Genomic DNA, 19,286 nt, shown 5'->3' with positions numbered 1-19,286 from the left:
ATAGTTCGAGTACTATAGATGGGTTACTTTTTGTCCAGAGTGTGCAGGACGGCTTCCTGACACAGTATGTAGACAGGCCAACAAGGGGCGAAGCCACATTAGATTTGGTACTGGGTAATGAGCCTGGCCAGGTGTTAGATTTGGAAGTAGGTGAGCACTTTGGTGATAGCGATCACAATTCCGTTATGTTTACTTTAGTGATGGAAAGGGATAGGTGTATACCACTGGGCAAGAGTTATAGCTGAGGGAAAGACAATTATGATGAGATTAGGCAAGATTTAGGGAGCATAGAATGGGGAGGGAAACTGCAGGGGATGGGCCCATTAGAAATGTGGACCTTATTCAAGGAAAAGCTCCTGTGTGTCCTAGATAAGTATGTACCTGTCAGGCAGGGAGGAAGCTGCAGAGCGCGGGAGCCGTGGTTTACGAAGGAGGTGGAATCGCTGGTCAAGAGGAAGAAGAAGGCTTATGTTAGGATGAGATGTGAAGGCTCAGTTAGGGCACTTGAAGGCTACGAGGTAGCCAGGAAAAACCTAAAGAGAGAACTCAGAAGAGCCAGGAGGAGACATGAGAGGTTGTTGGCGGATAGGATCAGGGTAAACCCTAAGGCTTTCTATAGGTATTTAAGGAATAAAAGAATGATGAAAGTAAGATTAGGCCCAATCAAGGATAGTAGTGGTAAGTTGTGTGTGGAGTCAGATGAGATAGGGGAAGCGCTAAATGAATATTTTTCAACAGTATTCACTCTAGAAAACAACAATGTTGTTGAGGAGAATACTGAGATACAGGCTACTAGACTAGGTGGGATTGTGGTTCACAAGGAAGATGTATTAGAAATCCTTCAGAGGGTAAAGATAGATAAGTCCCCTGGGCCGGATGGGAATTATCCTCGGAACCTCTGGGAAGCCAGGGAGGAGATTGCCGAGCCTTTGGCATTGATCTTTAACTCGTCATTGTCTACAGGAATAGTGCCAGATGACTGGAGGATAGCAAATGTGGTTCCCCTGTTCAAGAAGGGGAGTAGAGACAACCCTGGTAATTATAGACCAGTGAGCCTTACCTCAGTTGTTGGTAAAGTGTTGGAAAAGGTTATAAGGGATAGGATTTATAATCATCTCGAAAAGAATAAATTGATTAGGGATAGTCAGCATGGTTTTGTGAAGGGAAGGTTGTGCCTCACAAACCTTATTGAGTTCTTTGAGAAGGTGACCAAACAGGTAGATGAGAGTAAACTGGTTGATGTGGTGTATATGGATTTCAGCAAGGTGTTCGATAAGGTTCCCCATAATAGGCTATTGTACAAAATGCGGAGGAATGGAATTGTGGGAGATATAGCAGTTTGGATTGGAAATTGGCTTGCTGAAAGAAGACAGAGGATGGTAGTTGATGGGAAATGTTCATCCTGGAGACCAGTTACTAGTGGTATACCGCAAGGGTCGGTGTTGGGTCCACTGCTGTCTGTCATTTTTATAAATGACCTGGATGAGGACATGGAAGGATGGGTTAGTAAATTTGCAGATGACACTAAGGTCGGTGGAGTTGTGGATAGTGACGAAGGATGCTGTAGGTTACAGAGAGACATAGATAACCTGCAGAGCTGGGCTGAGAGGTGGCAAATGGAGTTTAATGCGGACAAGTGTGAGGTGATGCACTTTGGCAGGAGTAAACGGAAGGCAAAGTACAGGGCTAATGGTAAGGTTCTTAGTAGTGTAGATGAGCAGAGAGATCTCGGTGTCCATGTACACAGATTCTTGAAAGTTGCCACCCAGGTTGACAGGGCTGTTAAGAAGGCAGACAGTCTTTTAGCTTTTATTAATAGAGGGATCGAGTTCCGGAACCAAGAGATTATGCTGAAGCTGTACGAAACTCTGGTGCGGCCGCACTTGGAGTATTGTGTACAGTTCTGGTCACCGCGTTACAAGAAGGATGTGGAAGCTTTAGAAAGGGTGCAGAGGAGATTTACTGGGATGTTGCCTGATATGGAGGGAAGGTCTTACGAGGAAAGGCTGAGGGACTTGAGGTTGTTTTCATTAGAGAGAAGGTGGTTGAGAGGTGACTTAATTGAAACAAATAAAATAATCAGAGGGTTAGATAGGGTGGATAGGGAGAGCCTTTTTCCTAGGATGGTGACGGCGAGCACGAGGGGGCATAGCTTTAAACTGAGGGGTGAAAGATATAGGACAGAGGTCAGAGGTGGTTTCTTTACTCAGAGAGTAGTAAGGGAATGGAACGCTTTGCCTGCAACGGTAGTAGATTCGCCAACTTTCGGTACATTTAAGTTGTCATTGGATAAGCACATGGACGTACATGGAATAATGTAGGTTAGATGGGCTTGAGATCGGTATGACAGGTCGGCACAACATCGAGGGCCGAAGGGCCTGTACTGTGCTGTAATGTTCTGTGTTCTATGTTCTAAAATGCATTGGGACATCCTCAGGTTGTGAAAGGTGCTCTCTAAAGGCAAGCCTTCTTATCTTTCACAATGTCTGTTACAGACATTATGTCAGAAACTATAGCTCGTCAAAACACCCTGAGTTAGAAACCTTTCTTTCTTTTAGCTGAAGAGTGGCTATTTTACATTTGGTGCCATTGAGCCAACTATCAGGGAGGAGTGTACAAGACCAGAGAAAGAGGTGGATAGAAGGACATTGGCCTGGAACTGATAATTATTGAGGTAGCCTGGAAATCATGGAGATGAAACATTGATAATGGGGACTGGACTTTATCAATGATGATTTAAGCTGTGCCAGGATTACGTACTTGCCTGTGTGGATACAGCTCAGGATGTTTCGGAGTGGCCAGAGACCCTTCCAGATCAGTCAAAATCCCACCGCAATCTAAAGAGAGCATTGGAGACACTGATAATTAATTGTTACTTCATGGATGCAATGGACCTGGTCATCAGGCATTTAGTATCAAAAAACTTCATTTATTTTAAAGAAATTGGTAACATCAATAGTGGCGCGGTGCTTTTACATTAGCACAGTCTTTCAATCTTTGATCTATGTTGTTCAGCTATTCTTCACTAATTGCCTTAAGATCAGGGCTCTCCCACCCTGGGCAAGTCTGCCTTTGCCATTTTGCCACCACAGAAGCCTTGACGTTTCCTGTGTAACATTCCCAGTGTGAAGCTGCACCCAACAGTTATACCTATCTCCTCATGGGAATGTCCACCATGTAAAAAGAACACATGGCCAACGGTGATGGAGGGGATAAGAAGTTTCTCAGTGGGTGCAGTGCTGAAGCAAAAAAGGTCATTTTTGTGGCAATCATCCAGTACCAGAGGATGTCCTGCACTGCGTACGCAGTGTCTCTGAACAGCCACACAATGAATGACTCTTGCATGAAGAAATAGTGACTTTTCACAGTTACACATCAAGTATTCCTTACCATGAATAACCTGTGATCACCATGGTTATACATTATGGCCCCAACGTTCTTGAATAAGCACCCATTTACAGTATGCCTTCTCCATTTTTCAGCAGAAAGGTCAAATGTTTTTGAGTGAGATTGGTGATTGGGATGGGTTTCACAGCAATGTTTGGATAGCTCCTCTGTGCAGGTTTCATCAGTCTGGGTACTTTCCCAGTTCTGTGCACTTACCATGTCGATGATCAGCACAGTTCAGCTCATCAGTCTTGTCCAAACAATCATAAAAGTTGTTGCAGTTAAAGATGGTGAAAAGACAGCGACCATCATCACACAGAAACTCATCCCATGCGCAGCTCTCTGAGAAAAGAATGGTTTTTCATCAGCAGCAATCCTCAGTTGGCAAACAAAACCTTCTTCATGAAATGCGAGTTATGTCCCAAAGAAGATATCATACAAATCTTAATAAATTAAACCTGCCTTGCCTGTGCTATTCATTTGGATATCTCTCCTGGCGTGTGATGGCCTGTCAGTTTGGCAGTAATCTCAAAGAGACTTGCCATTCAAGGGAAGTCTCATAGACAGGAGAGATACTTCTATGAGAAAGGAAATCTGACAGTGATCCTCATGTCCATGGAGTTGGTTATCTATCCTGAACAGGCTCTCTGGTGCCCTACCAGAATTATATGAATGCGAGATTCAGATGCCTTCACTTACAACTCAGCTATTACCTAAAGCCAGTGTCATTAGTGCTTACATCACAGTCATTAATGCTGGTGAAGATGTTAACCAAAGATTCTACACTGATAGTTCCTATTGCTATCCCACAAGAAGAAGGAGCTCCACAGAAAACCCAGCTGAGCTTCCACCACAAAATCTGGATTCAGTGGACGGGATTTTATGGGGGATGAATTATAACCAAGACCCCTCCCCGACTGGGAAAGTTCTGTTGACACTGTGCCGATGAGATATTAGGCTGTCTGGGTGCAGCCTTATCTAGAGTGGATGGAGAGACTGGTCCCATCTCGGGTGGGGTGGTGGGGAATCCTAACTAAGACAACTTCTGTCCAATGAAGTTGCGTGACGACCCTATGTCCCAGCAATGTCAGAATTGAGCAGTAGCCACTGCTGGGACTTCAGGCAGTCTATAAAAATGAAGAGGTGATGTATCCCGGACTCTGGTAAATCTGGCAATTTAGTCAGACCCCTGTAAGGTCCCAGATAACCATGGCCAACGTCTGTCCTTCCTCTATGGCTCCCTACAAGTGCAGTTTAACCAATAATATTCAAGTCAGCCTGGTTTCTGAGACACTGCAATATGCTACATCCCCAAACCAGCCCAGATACATGGGGGCCAAATCTTTGAGAGTAACATTGTTCATTGGTTTTTGTACAATAATCATCCCAGCCCTGGCATTATCTTCTAAAGCAAAATACTTTAAATGCTGGAAATTGGAAATAAAAATCGAAAATGCTTGAAATACTCAGTACATTAGGCAGCAGCTATGGAATGAAATGGATTTGATGTTGACAATTTTGTGACTATTCATCAGAACCAGATCCATGGCCTAGATCACCCAGCCTTCAGATCCATGGCCTAGATCACACAGCCTCCAGATCCATGCCCCAGATCACCCAGACTCCGGATCCATGGCCCAGATCACCCGGCCTCCAGATCCATGGTGCCGATCACCCAGACTCCGGATCGATGGCCCAGATCACCCGGCCTCCAAACTCATGACCCAGATCATCCAGCCTCTGGATCCACGGCCCAGATCACCCAGCCTCCAGATCCATGGCCCAGATCTCCCAGACTCCAGATCCATGGCATAGATCACCCGGCCTCCAGATCCATGGTCTAGATCACCAGACTCCGGATCCATGGCCTAGATCACCTGGCCTCCAGATCCATGGCCCAGATCACCCAGCCTCTGGATCCGTGGCCCAGATCACCCAGATTCTGGATCCATGGCCCAGATCACCCAACCTCTGGATCCATGGCCCAGATCAACCAGCCTCAGGATCTATGGCCCAGATCACCTATCCTCCAGATCCATGGCCCAGATCACCCAGACTCCGGGTCCATGGCCCAGGTCACCCACACTCCAGATCCATGCCCCAGATCTCCCAGCCTCTGGATCCATGGCCCAGATCACCCAGCCTCTAGATCCATGGCCCAGATCACACAGCCTCCAGATCCATGGCCCAGATCACCTGGCCTCCAGATCCATGGTCCAGATCACCAAGCCTCTGGATCCATGGCCCAGATCACCCAGATCACCCAGGCTCCAGATCCATGCCACAGATCTCCCAGCCTCTGGATCCATGGCCCAGATCACCAAACCTCTAGATCCATGGCCCAGATCACCCAGACTCCAGATCCATGGCCCAGATCACCCAACCTCCAGACTCATGGCCCAGATCACCCGGCCTCCAGACTCATGGCCCAGATCACCCAGCCTCCAGACTCTTGGCCCAGATCATCCAGCCTCTGGATCCATGGCCCAGATCACCCAGCCTCCAGATTCATGGCCCAGATCACCTAGACTCCAAATCCATGGCACAGATCACCCGGCCTCCAGATCCATGGTCTAGATCACCCAGATTCCGGATCCATGGCCCAGATCACCCAGCCTCAGGATCCATGGCCCAGATCACCCAACCTCTGGATCCATGGCCCAGATCACCCAGCCTCAGGATCTATGGCCCAGAACACCTAGCCTCCAGATCCATGGCCCAGATCACCTAGCCTCTGGGTCCATGCCACAGATCTCCCAGCCTCTGGTCCATGGCCCAGATCGTCCAGCCTCTAGATTCATGGCCTAGATCACCCAGCTTCTGCATCCATGGCCCAGATCACCCAGCCTCTGGACACAGGGCCCAGATCACCCAGCCTCCAGATCCATGGCACAGATCACCCGGCCTCCAGATCCATGGCCCAGATCTCCCAGCATCTGGATCCATGACCCAGATCACCCAGCCTCTGGATCCATGGCCCAGATCACCCAGACTCCAGATCCATGGCCCCGATCACCCAGCCTCTGGATCGATGGCCCAGATCACCCGGCCTCCAGACTCATGACCCAGATCATCCAGCCTCTGGATCCACGGCCCAGATCATTCGGCCTCCAGATCCATGGTCTAGATCACCAGACTCCAGATCCATGGCCCAGATCACCCAGCCTCTGGATCCGTGGCCCAGATCACCCAGATTCCAGATCCATGGCCCAGATCACCCAGACTCCAGATCCATGGCCCAGATTACCCAGCCTCCAGATCCATTGCCCCAATCACCAAGCCTCCAGATCCATGGCCCAGAACACCCGGCCTCCAGATCCATGGCCCCGATCACCCAGACTCCAGATCCATGGTCCAGATCACCCAGCTTCAAGATGCATGGTCCAGATCACCCAGGTTCCAGATCCATGGCCCCGATCACCCAGACTCCGGATCGATGGCCCAGATCACCCGGCCTCCAGACTCATGACCCAGATCATCCAGCCTCTGGATCCATGGCACAGATCACCCGGCCTCCAGATCCATGGTCTAGATCACCAGACTCCGGATCCATGGCCTAGATCACCTGGCCTCTTGGTCCATGGCTCAGATCACCCAGCCTCTGGATCCGTGGCCCAGATCACCCAGCCTCTGGATCCATGGCCCAGATCACCCGGCCACCAGACTCATGGCCCAGATCACCCAGCCTCCAGATCCAAGGCCCAGATCACCCGGCCTCCAGATCCATGGCCCAGACCACCCGGCCACCAGACTCATGGCCCAGATCACCCAGCCTCCAGATCCATGGCCCCGATCACCCAGACTCCGGATCGGTGGCCCAGATCACCCGGCCTCCAGACTCATGACCCAGATCATCCAGCCTCTGGATCCATGGCCCAGATTACCCAGCCTCCAGAGCCATGGCCCAGATCACACGGCCTCCAGATCCATGGCCCAGATCACCCAGCCTCTGGATCCATGACGCAGATCACCCAGGCTCTGGATCCATGGCCCAGATCACCCAGCCTCCGGATCCATGGCCCAGATCACCCAGCCTCTGGATCCATGGCCCAGATCACCCGGCTTCAAGATCCATGGTCTAGATCACCCGGCCTCCGGACCCATGGCCTCGATCACTCAGCCTCCAGATCCAGGACCCAGATCACCCAGTCTCGAGATCCACGACCCAGATCACCCGGCCTCCAGATCCATGACCCAGATCACCCAGACTCCAGATCCATGGCCCAGATCACCCTGCTTCAAGATCCATGGTCCAGATCACCCAGATTCCAGATCCATGCCCCAGATCACCCAGCCTCTGGATCCATGGCCCAGATCACCCAACCTCTAGATCCATGGCCCAGGTCACTCAGCCTCCACATCCATGGCCCAGATCACCCGGCCTCCACATCCATGGCCCAGATCACCCAGCCTCTGGATCCATGGCCCCGATCACCCAGACTCCAGATCCATGGCCCAGATCACCCAGACTCCCAAATCCATGGTCCAGATTACCCAGCCTCTGGATCCATGGCCCCGATCACCCAGCCTCCGGATCCATGGCCCAGATCACCCAGACTCCAGATCCATGGCCCAGATCACCTGGCCTCCAGATCCATGGCCCAGATTACACAGCCTCTGGATCCATGGCCCAGATCGCCCAGCCTCTGGATCCATGGCCTAGATCACCCAGCCTCTGGATCCATGGACCTGATCACCCAGCCTCTGGGTCCATGGCCCAGATCACGCATGCTCCAGATCTATGGCCCAGATCACCCAGACTCCAGATCCATGGCCCAGATCACCCAGCCTCCGGATCCATGGCCCAGATCACCCGGCCTCAGGCTCCGTGGCTCCGATCACCCAGCCTCTGGATCCATGGCCCAGATCACCCAGACTCCAGATCCATGGCCCCGATCACCCAGCCTCTGGATCCATGACCCAGGTCACACAGCCTCTGGACCTATGGCCCCGAACACCCAGCCTCCAGATCCATGGCCCAGATCACCCAGCCTCCAGATCCATGGCCCAGACCACCCGGCTTCAAGATCCATGGTCTAGATCACCTGGCCGCCGGATCCATGGCCTAGATCACCCGGCCTCCAAATCCACGATCCAGCTCACCCAGCCTCCAGATCCATGACCCAGATCACCCAGCCTCCGGATCCATGACCCATGGACACAAGCAGCCCTGCTGTCTATCTGATGTTCCCACCAGCTCTCAATCACATTCACCCCCAAAACCTAATCCTGTTTCTTGAACCTTGTTCTGGTTCTCCAACCAGCCCTCCCACCATCTTCAACATTCCCAACTCTCTGACCTTCCCCACCAACCCTCCAGCCCTGCCCATACTATCCAACTCCCCTCCATCACCAAGCACCTCAAACCTGACTTAACATCACCAACTACCAACCAGCCCTGCCAACTCAATCACTTCACCCTTAACACTCTATAAAGCTATTAAAGTCTCCCAATGTTTTCAGTGTATTTGTGAATACACCAGCTGGTGCTGTAAAAGAAGAATTCTGAAAACAGCAATGCTGGACTTTTTTGAAGAATTCCGATTTGGACATTTGAGCCAAAAATGCAGAACTTTGTCAGATTGCAAAGAAGAAAACGAGTGGAGAGAGAGTGTTGATTAGCTGGTGACTAGCTGGGTTACTAACCTGGCCCACAATCCCGAAATATGGAGCCCAGACTGACTGTCTAAACTGAAACCATGTGGATGTACACAGTAATTCCAAAACCTTAGCCAGAACTTTCTATGACACTCTGGCTGTTCACAATTTCAAAAATATAAACAGAAGAAACCCTAAATGAACCTTACTCCACCTTTATAGCCTTCAACCAATTTCTCTAAAACAAATAATTTGATAATTATCTCATAGCTGTGCACTGCAAGCTCCCACAAACAAATTGGCAGCTGAACTTTATACATCACAAGTAACTAAATTTTACATAGTATTTCATTGATTGAAATCACTGTATAACATATTAAGGTATGAAAAGTGCTACTAAAATAAACAAAACACATATACTGACTCAGCACTGGTTGACTGCAAACAAAAGAAATATATTCAAGTCTCGCACTTGTTTTGAATAATCCAGGAGCTTCAGAGCCTATAATTCTCTATTGCATTCTCAATGCAGTCAGAATCAACTTCCAAGCAATCACAACCCTTTATGCCTGTAGCATAAATTGGCATGATGATTTGAAATTTGACATTCTTGCACTTATCCTGATGAATATGAGATGATAGGTTTGGCCACATGTGTCTCTTTTCAGCAATTTCTTTTATTCTGTAAAGAATATTAGTCAACCAAATTTAGGGTCAAATTCCCAGAATTCCCTCTCTAATGGCATTGTGGTCAATCCACAGCGGGTGGACTACAGCAGTTCTAAAAGGCAGTTCATCACCACCTTTTCAAGGGACAATTAAGGATGGGCAATAAATGCTGGCCGAGCCAGTGACACTCACATCCTACAAAATGAATAAATTGTTAAAAATTGATTTTTATGACAATCAACAACAGTTTCAAAATCATCTTTAGGCTCTTAATTTCAGATTTTTATTGAATTCAAATTCCACCATCTGCCACAGCAGAATTTGAACTCAGGCCCCCGGAACATTACCTGGGTCCCTGGATTAATAGTCTAACGATAATACCACGAGGCCATCACCTACCCTTAAAGTTTGCCTTTCTTTCAAAATGGCTCTTAGAAACTTTGGGAACAGTTTTGTTCAGACAATATGTATGAATCCATCATAATACTAATAATTTAGATATGCCTAACTCTGGATTCCTTTTGCCTGAATGGCCTAATATTGAGTTTTAGCAGGGGAGGGACTGCAGGCATCTAATCAGCTCTCGGGTAAATGAAGAAAGGGATGGGATCCTGACCAGGAAAGAGGAAGAGGAAGAAACCAGAAAGGAGGGAATGTATCTGGGAAATGGCAGATTGATCAGAAAGAGGATGTGAGAAGGGGCAAACAGGGAAAGCTACTTGCTGCATAGAAATTCTTATCAGTTTTGCAAATATTACTTAAATCTGAATGCTGTGGCTCTTCAATTATTTTTCCAAATTTAATGTAATAATCCCATTTTTGTCCCTGTACATTTGCAGTGTTTTTGCTCTTTGTGCATGACATTAACATGGGTCACCTTACAGGAGGAAATATGACGTAATTTGTTCACAGTTAGGTTCAGCAATGGCAGCTATTCCCTGTCCGGAGTTTGTTGCTGTCGACACTGTTCAGGCAGACATGTCTCAGGATTAGAATTAGAGTAAAGCTTCCTTTACTCTCTTAAAGAGAAAACTCTCTCTACACTGTCCTCATCAAACAGTTGCAGGACTGGCTTTGCAAACGTTTAAATATAGAGTAAAGCTCCTTCTATTCTTTTAAACTGAAAGTTAAATTCCCTTTAAACTATCCCCAAAAGACACTCACAAGAGAGATAAAACACATGGTTAGATACAGAGTAAAGTTCAATCTACACTGTCCCCATTAAACACTTCCAGAACAAGTACTGTACAGGATGGATTATATACAAACTGCTCTTTCCCAGACTGCAAAATTTGGCTACAGACTTAAACTCTCTGTGATACCCTGTCAGGAATTGACAGGGTATAGGAATAACATAGGTAGGAGTTCAGCTTTATCTAAGACTGGGTTTTTCATTGCCTCTTTCATGGGGCTGTCACCACAGATTTGCAGACACAGCAGGAAGTGCATTCCACATTGGAAAAATCACTCTGCTCCCAAGACCAAAATAAACAGAGGCACTTCCTTGAAAAATTGGAACATTACCCATTGAGCTATGGAACTGACCCCTCCCTTCATTGTTCTGTTACACTCAAAATATTTAAGAGACTAATAAATGATTGCATTATGTGGTCTTTTCAGATATAGTTTGACACTTCACATCATTACAATGGCTGTACTCAACAGACTCCCCAACTCCAAAATCCTACTGCATTAGCAGAACTTCAGGAGGTTATAGAGAATAGCAGCGTAGGTCTGGAAACCTGGAAAGGTGCAGCCTGGGGATGGTCCAAGAATGGAGGAGAAATTTGAGGATGAACAGTCTGGGAACTGTCTGGAATAAGCAGCCTGCAGAAAAGTTTACATTCAGCAGCCTGGAAGAGCAGCTGTTCGGTTGTCTTCTCACCCTCGCTGATGATAGGTGCCTGGCTTTCTTGTGACGGATATGGTTAAAAGGAGTATATACAGTGGATTACCTAATAAACTAGGGGCACAACGTGGGAAAGACCTCTTCAATGAATCACACAGCATAGCAGACCATTCAACTCACTGCTGGTTATTCAGCTCAAAAAATTAGGGGATATAACCATCCTAATTGCCCTTGTGGAGGTGGGCCAGTTGCTTTCTTAAACTGTTGAAGTCAATCTGGTCGGTGTACATTCGGTGCTTTAAGGAAGATAGATCCTGGCTTTTGGTCCAGCAACAATGATGGTGCGTGGCTTGGAATTTAGTTTACAAGTGGAGAATCAGCTGCTCTTGTTCTTATAGGCACAGGAGGTTGGTGGAAGGTATGGTCAAAAAAGGCTTGAGGAGTTTCTGCAATGGACCTTGTAGATGGTGCACTCTGCTGCCATTGAGATGGCGCAGGGAATGAGTGCTGAAGGTGGTGGAAGGTGTGCCAGTCAAACTGGCTACTTTGTCCTGAAAGTGTTCAACTTCACAAGTATTTTCCTAACTACACTTATCCGGACAACTGGAAAATATTCCATGATATTCTAGCTTGTGTCTTGTAGATGGTGGGCAGACTTTGAGAGTCAGAAGATGAGTTACTTACTGCAGGATTCCCAGCCTCCGATCTAATTTTATACCCACAGTATTTATATGGCTGGTCCAATTCAGTTTCCAGTGCCACCCAGGATGTTGATGTTGCGGGAGCCAACAATAGCAGTGCTGGTGAACAAAGAGAACTGAGATTTTCTCTTGTTGGACATGGTCAATGCCTGGCATTTATGTGGCACAGAAGTTACTTGCCACTCGTCAGTTCAGTTCTGAGTGAATTTGGACATGGAGTGTGGACACAGCTTGGAATATGGTTTCAGTATCTGGAGAGTCGTGAATGGTGATGCAATCATCAGTGAAAGTCTCCTATTGTGACTTTGTGCTGGATAAATCGTGAAGATTGATGAAGCAGCTGAAGATGGTTGAAGTTAAGACACTACCATGAGGAACTCCTGCAGCAATGTTCTGAGAATGAAATGATTGGTCTCCAATAAGCACAACCATCTTCTTTTGAGCTAAATATGACTCCAATCAATGGAGAGTTTCCCCAGTTCCCAATAACTACAATTTTGCTTGGTTTCTTGATGCCATACTCAATCAAATGTTGCCTTGAGTTGTAAGGAAGTCACTCTCACCCCACCTCATGTGTTCTTTTGTCCATTTTTAAACCAAGACTCTAATGAAGTCAGAGACTGAGTGGGCCTGGCAGAAGCCAAACTGACAACTTCTAAGTAGGTCATTGAATAAAAATGCCGCCTGATAGTTCTGATGTCACATTCCATTACTTTGCTGACAATTGAGAGGAGATTGATCAGACAATGTCTGAGCTGCTTTTTGTGGACAGGACATATCTGGACACTTGGTCACATTGTTGAATAGGTGATAGTCTTTGTGCTGGAACAATTTGGCTAGCGGCATAGCTCACCCTGGAGCATAAATCTTCAGTATCAGTCCTAGGATTTTGTCAGGGCCCAGAGCCTTTGTAGTATCCACTGCTTCCAGCTGTTTCTTCATACATGATGCTGGGGATCTCAGGAAGAGGAGGTCATGATGGATCATCCCCTTCATGTGTCTCCAAGCTGCTGATAAATGCTCCAGCCTTGTTGTTTTGTGCTGTTGTGTTGAGCCTCTTGCTCACCACACTCATTGACGACGAGGGGTATTTCTGAAGCCACCTTCCCTAGTTATTCACTTGATTATATTCTACCATGCTAAATTGCCCATAGTGCCTAGCTTAGCTGGATTAGGCATAGGAATTGTAGGGGTACAGATATGGATGAGTTTGGATGGCATGTTCTTTGGAGGGTTGGTGTGGGCTCTTAGGCTGAATTCTATAGAGGTGGCACAGTGGCTCAGTGGTTAGTGCTGTTGCCTCACTGTGCCAGGGATCCAGGTTCAATTCTACCTTTGTTGATGCCAGTGTGGAGTTTGCACATTCTCCCCACATCTGTGTGGGATTCCTCCTGGTGTTCCAGTTTCCTCCAACAATTCAAAGATGTGCAGGTTAAGTGGATTGGCCATGCTAAATTGCCTGTACTGTCCAGGGAGGTGTAGATTAGATGGGTTAGCCATGGGAAATGCAGGATTACAGGGATGGAGCAGGGAGATGGATCTGGGTGGAATACTTTTCAGAGGTACTTGATGGGTGGAATGGCCTGCTCTCAAACTCGATATGGCAGGGCAGCAGATCTTTGATCTGATCCACTGTAGGATTACTTAGATCTTTCTTTTGGACGCTGTAGTTCATCTCTTGTCCCTACTTCTTTCCCACAATTTTGCCCTTCAAATGTTTACACAGTTCTCTTTTGAATTTTCTTCCACCACTTTCAATTGTGCATTTCAAACCATCATAATATAATAAACAAAACAAACAAATTTTACCTCCTCCCCGCCACCTTCCTGCAAAAATTCCACCCCAATTCCTTCACCTCGGCCGCATCTGCTCCCAGGATGAGGCATTCTACTCCCGTACACCGCAGATGTCCTTGTTATTCTAGGGCCGCAACATCCCCCCCGCAGTGGCCGAGAACACCCTCAACTGTGTCTCCCGCATTTCCCACACCTCATCCCTCACACCCCATCCCGCAATAACCACCGGAAGAGAATCCCCCTAGTCCTCACATATCACCCCACCAACCTCCGGGTACAACGCAACATCCTCCGACACTTCCGCCATCTACAATCCGACCCCACCACCCAAGGCATTTTTCCAACCCCATCCTTGTCTGCCTTCCGGAGAGACCACTCTCTCCATGACCCCCTTGTCCACTCCACACTCCCCTCCAACCCCACCACATTCAGCACTTCCCCTGGCAACTGCAGGAAGTGCTATATCTGCCCCCACACCACCTCCCTCACTGCCATTCCAGGCAGGAACAGCAACTCATATTCTGCTTGGGAACCCTGCAGCCCAATGGTATGAATGTGGATTTCACCAGCTTCAAAATCTCCCCTCCCCCCACTGCACCCCAAAACCAGCCCAGCTCATCCCCACCTGCCTAACCTGTTCTTCCTCTCACCCATCCCTTCCTCCCACCTCAAGCCGCACTTCCATTTCCTACCTACTAACCTCATCCCACCTCCTTGACCTGTCCATCCTCCCTGGACTGACTTATCCCCTCCCTACCTCCCCACCTTTACCCTCCTCTCCAACTATCTTCTCCTCTGTCCACCTTCATTCCGCCTCCCCCTCTCTCCCCATTTATTTCAGAATCCTCTCCCCATCCCCCTCTCTGATGAAGGGTCTAGGCCCGAAACGTCAGCTTTTGTGCTCCTGAGATGCTGCTTGGCCTGTTGTGTTCATCCAGCCCCACACTTTGTTATCTTGGATTCTCCAGCATCTGCAGTTCCCATTATCTCTCCTTCTTTCCCATGACTACTTTTGCCAATCACCTTAAATCTGTATCCTTTTGTTCCTGACCCTCCTGCCAGTAGAAACAGTTTTCGTTCACTGAAACACTTCATAATTTGCACACTTTGATTAAACCTCCTCTTAACATCCTCTGCTCCTTAGTACCTCTTGTGCTCAGAGGGTTTAAAATCAGGTAGTCATTCCAGTCTTAAGTTATCACCAAGCTATGACTATCAATTGAAGTGTATCAATGTGATTCTTCTCTTGTTGAATACCATTATAACTTTTCCTGTGGTGTGGGATCACATGAAGAATTCACTTGAGTGAGGTACCTGATGTCTGCAGATTAGAAACCTTGGGAAGGGAAGAATGTATAGTCCATGAGACTGAAGCATGATCGATGCAGGAGAATGAAAGAAAGGCTTGCGTTTATATAATACTCGTATGTCTCTTGGAATTACCTCGTATTACTTCAAAACCAATGAGAGTTGGTTTGACTGAGTAGTGGCATAAAATAGATTACAGCAAGTCCCCATTTCCTTTACACTGCTCTCCACTTTTATTTGAAATGAATTCACAATCATGCAAAGTCAAAACCACTCTTTTAGATTAAATTGAAGTGCAGTGGCTATTAATCTGTGGTCAACATACAGCTATTCTGTGTAAAGAAAGGAAAGCTTCATATGTATGGTGTTGGTTGAGAGGATGAACATTTTCAGGAAGTGGATATCAATACTAATCCCTCAGCTCTCATTAGGGACTGCCCAGTTTCCCATCCCTGCCTCGGGTTACTCACATTCATCCCAAACCAGCTGGAGCAGATCTCAGTCCACTTACTGTCACTTGATGCAATTATCCAGTACCGTGCTGTGAAACCACGTCCACCAACGCTTGCGTCTGACACAAAAGAAACTTTAAGCCGACTAGTGTTGGTATTGACAGTAGGAGGTACAACATTCCCACATAACCTGTTGAGAGGGAAGCACAACGTGTTATAAAAATGGAAGTCAGAATACTCACAGCCTTTCTGCACTAGCCAGCTTGTGTTTATTCTGACCTCTGACTTCCAGTTGATGAGCTTAATGATTTCGATGAGATTCATGCCAAATAACCTTCTGTTTAATTATAAATACTGTGAAAAGCGATAACTTATGAACTTACGCAAACTCTAAAGATTAATTCTGAATGTAATAAATAACATAATACTGCAGAGTCTGGAAATCTGAAGTCAGTTTTTTCTTAAAAATATTGACTTTATGAATATACTTACATTTACATATTTTAGTTCTAATAATCAGAAATGACCTGATTCCTCTAATAATGCCCATTTCACTGACACGTGGACACACAGCCTTTTCTATTCACTCAGGAATGTAGCGTCACTAACTGGGCCAGCATTTATTGCCCATCTTTAGATGGTTGAGTTGGACATTAAATGCTGACCCAGCCATGTGTGTGAATAAAACCATCCTTTCCGTTTCCTAGTTCTGCATAAAAGCCTTAAATCAATTTAACTCTTTGCTGGACAGTTCAGTTCAGCTCTCACTGCAGAGAAACATTTTATTATTATTTTTAAAGATGCCATTTATCACCACAAGAGGGAACATGTTCACACTGTGATAACAAAGTGTGGAGCTGGATGAACACAGCAGGCCAAGCAGCATCTCAGGAGCACAAAAGCTGACGTTTCGGGCCTAGACCCTTCATCAGAGAGGGGGATGGGGTGAGGGTTCTGGAATAAATAGGGAGAGAGGGGGAGGCAGACCGAAGATGGAGAGAAAACAAGATAGGTAGATAGGAGAGTATAGGTGAGGAGGTAGGGAGGGGATAGGTCAGTCCAGGGAAGATGGACAGGTCAAGGAGGTGGGATGAGGTGGTAGGTAGGAAATGGAGGTGCGGCTTGAGGTGGGAGGAAGGGATGGGTGAGAGGAAGAACAGGTTAGGGAAACAGAGACAGGCTGGGCTGGTTTTGGGATGCAGTGGGGGAAGGGGAGATTTTGAAGCTTGTGAAGTCCACATTGATACCATTGGGCTGCAGGGTTCCCAAGCAGAATATGAGTTGCTGTTCCTGCAACCTTCGGGTGGCATCATTGTGGCACTGCAGGAGGCCCATGATGGACATGTTATCTAAAGAATGGGAGGGGGAGTGGAAATGGTTCGCGACTGGGAGGTGCAGTTGTTTGTTGCGAACCAAGCGGAGGTGTTCTGCAAAGCACTTCCCAAGCCTCCGCTTGGTTTCCCCAATGTAGAGGAAGCCACACCGGGTACAATGGATACAGTATACCACATTGGCAGATGTGCAGGTGAACATCTGCTTGATATGGAAGATCATTTTGGGGCCTGGGATGGGGGTGAGGGAGGAGGTGTGGGGGCAAGTGTAGCACTTCCTGTGGTTGCAGGGGAAGGTGCTGGGTGTGGTGGGGTTGGGGGGCAGTGTGGGGCGAACAAGGGAGTTGCGGGGAGAGTGGTGTCTCCGGAAAGCAGACAAGGGTGGGGATGGAAAAATAGCTCGGGTGGTGGGGTCAGATTGTAGATGGCGGAAGTGTCGGAGGACGATGCGTTGTATCCGGAGGTTGGTGGGGTGGTGTGTGAGAACGAGGGGGATCCTCCTGGGGCGGTTGTGGCGGGGGTGGGGTGTGAGGGATGTGTTGCAGGAAATGCAGGAGACACGGTCAAGGGCGTTCTCGAGCACTGCGGGGGGAAAGTTGTGGTCCTGAAGAACATGGGCATCTGGGATGTGCGGGAGTGGAATGCCTCATCCTGGGATAAGATGCGGCTGAGGCGGAGGAATTGGGAATAGGGGATGGAATTTTTGCAGGAGGGTGGGTGGGAGGAGGTGTATTCTAGCTAGCTGTGGGAGTCGGTGGGCTTGAAATGGACATCAGTTACAAGCTGGTTGCCTGAGATGGAGACTGAGAGGTCCAGGAAGGTGAGGGATGTGCTGGAGATGGCCCAGGTGAACTGAAGGTTGGGGTGGCAGGTGTTGGTGAAGTGGATGAACTGTTCGAGCTTCTCTGGGGAGCAAGAAGCGGTGCCGATACAGTCATCAATGTAACGGAGGAAGAGGTGGGGTTTGGGGCCTGTGTAGGTGTGGAAGAGGGACTGTTCCACGTAACCTACAAAGAGGCAGGCATAGCTTGGGCACATGCGGGTACCCATGGCCACCCCCTTTGTCTGTTGGAAGTGGGAGGAATCGAAAGAGAAGTTGTTGAGGGTGAGGACGAGTTCGGCTAGGTGGATGAGGGTGTCGGTGGAGGGCCTGCGGGACAGGAAGAAGCAGAGGGCCTTGAGGCCATCTGCATGAGGAATACAGGTGTGTAGGGGCTGGACGTCCATGGTGAAAATGAGGCGTTGGGTCCAGGGAATTGGAAGTCCTGGAGGAGGTGGAGGGCGTGGGTGGTGTCAAGGATGTAGGTGGGGAGTTCCTGGACCAAAGGGGAGAAAATGGAGTCCAGATAGGTGTAGATGAGTTCGGTGGGGCAGGAACAGGCTGAGACAATGGGTCGACCAGGGCAGGCAGGTTTGTGGATTTTGGGAAGGAGATAGAAACGGGCTGTGCGGGGTTGGGGAACAATGAGGTTGGAGGCTGTGGGTGGGAGGTCCCCTGAGGTGATGAGGTCATGGATCGTATTGGAGAAGATGGTTTGGTGCTCGGGGGTGGGGTCATGATCAAGGAGGCGGTAGGAGGAGGTGTCAGAGAGTTGGCGTTTGGCCTCGGCGATGTAGAGGTCAGTGCGCCATACTACCACTGTGCCACCTTTGTCTGTGGGTTTGATGGTGAGGTTGGGGTTGGAGCGGAGGGAGCAGAGGGCTGCCTGTTCTGCGGGAGAGAGGGTGTAGTGGGTGAGATGGGTGGAGAGGTTGAGGCTGTTAATGTCTCGACGGCAGTTGGAGATGAAGAGGTTGAGGGAGGTTAGGAGGCCTGGGGGTGGTGCCCAGGTGTTCACACTGTGATCCTCTAGTCCACAAGATTTCTCATCACTTACTGAGAGAGTAGGAGGAAATCATGACCTGGCAGAACTTGGGCAAAACTGGCGGGACTGAAGTATTTTTGGAAATACAAACTAATATGTAAAATTGAAAATTAGCAACTGGTCACATCACACAGAGAAGGGGAGAAAATAAGAGGGGCAAAAGGAGGGTCCAAGCTCTGTATCTATGTAATCTGACACTTTATGTCAGACAACAGAGAGGATATGTCACAAAATTGTTACAGTGCACAGAAGGTGACCAGTTGACACATTGTATCTGTGTAGACTGCCCGAATGAGCATTTCATCCAGTGTCGATGCCCCCACTTCTCC

General features: G+C 48.1%; 1 protein-coding gene across 5 annotated transcripts in view; it reads right to left on the bottom strand.

The window, feature by feature from the left end:
• Positions 1 to 19,286, bottom strand: part of LOC125466967 (membrane frizzled-related protein) — a 78,907-nt gene that overhangs the window by 27,501 nt on the left and 32,120 nt on the right. For all 5 annotated transcript variants that reach the window (XM_048562206.1, XM_048562204.1, XM_048562208.1 and 2 more), the window contains 3 exons: positions 15,821 to 15,951; positions 3,604 to 3,729; positions 2,761 to 2,837 (listed from right to left, as the gene is read on the bottom strand). In XM_048562206.1, the coding sequence (XP_048418163.1) occupies positions 2,761 to 2,837; positions 3,604 to 3,729; positions 15,821 to 15,951 (334 nt within the window). The remainder of the gene's footprint in view (positions 1 to 2,760; positions 2,838 to 3,603; positions 3,730 to 15,820; positions 15,952 to 19,286) is intronic.

Source organism: Stegostoma tigrinum, chromosome 32 (assembly GCF_030684315.1).
Source record: "Stegostoma tigrinum isolate sSteTig4 chromosome 32, sSteTig4.hap1, whole genome shotgun sequence".
Lineage (NCBI taxonomy): Eukaryota > Metazoa > Chordata > Chondrichthyes > Orectolobiformes > Stegostomatidae > Stegostoma > Stegostoma tigrinum.
Note: the sequence above shows the minus strand (reverse complement) of the source record. Positions and strands in the feature narration are given on the sequence as shown.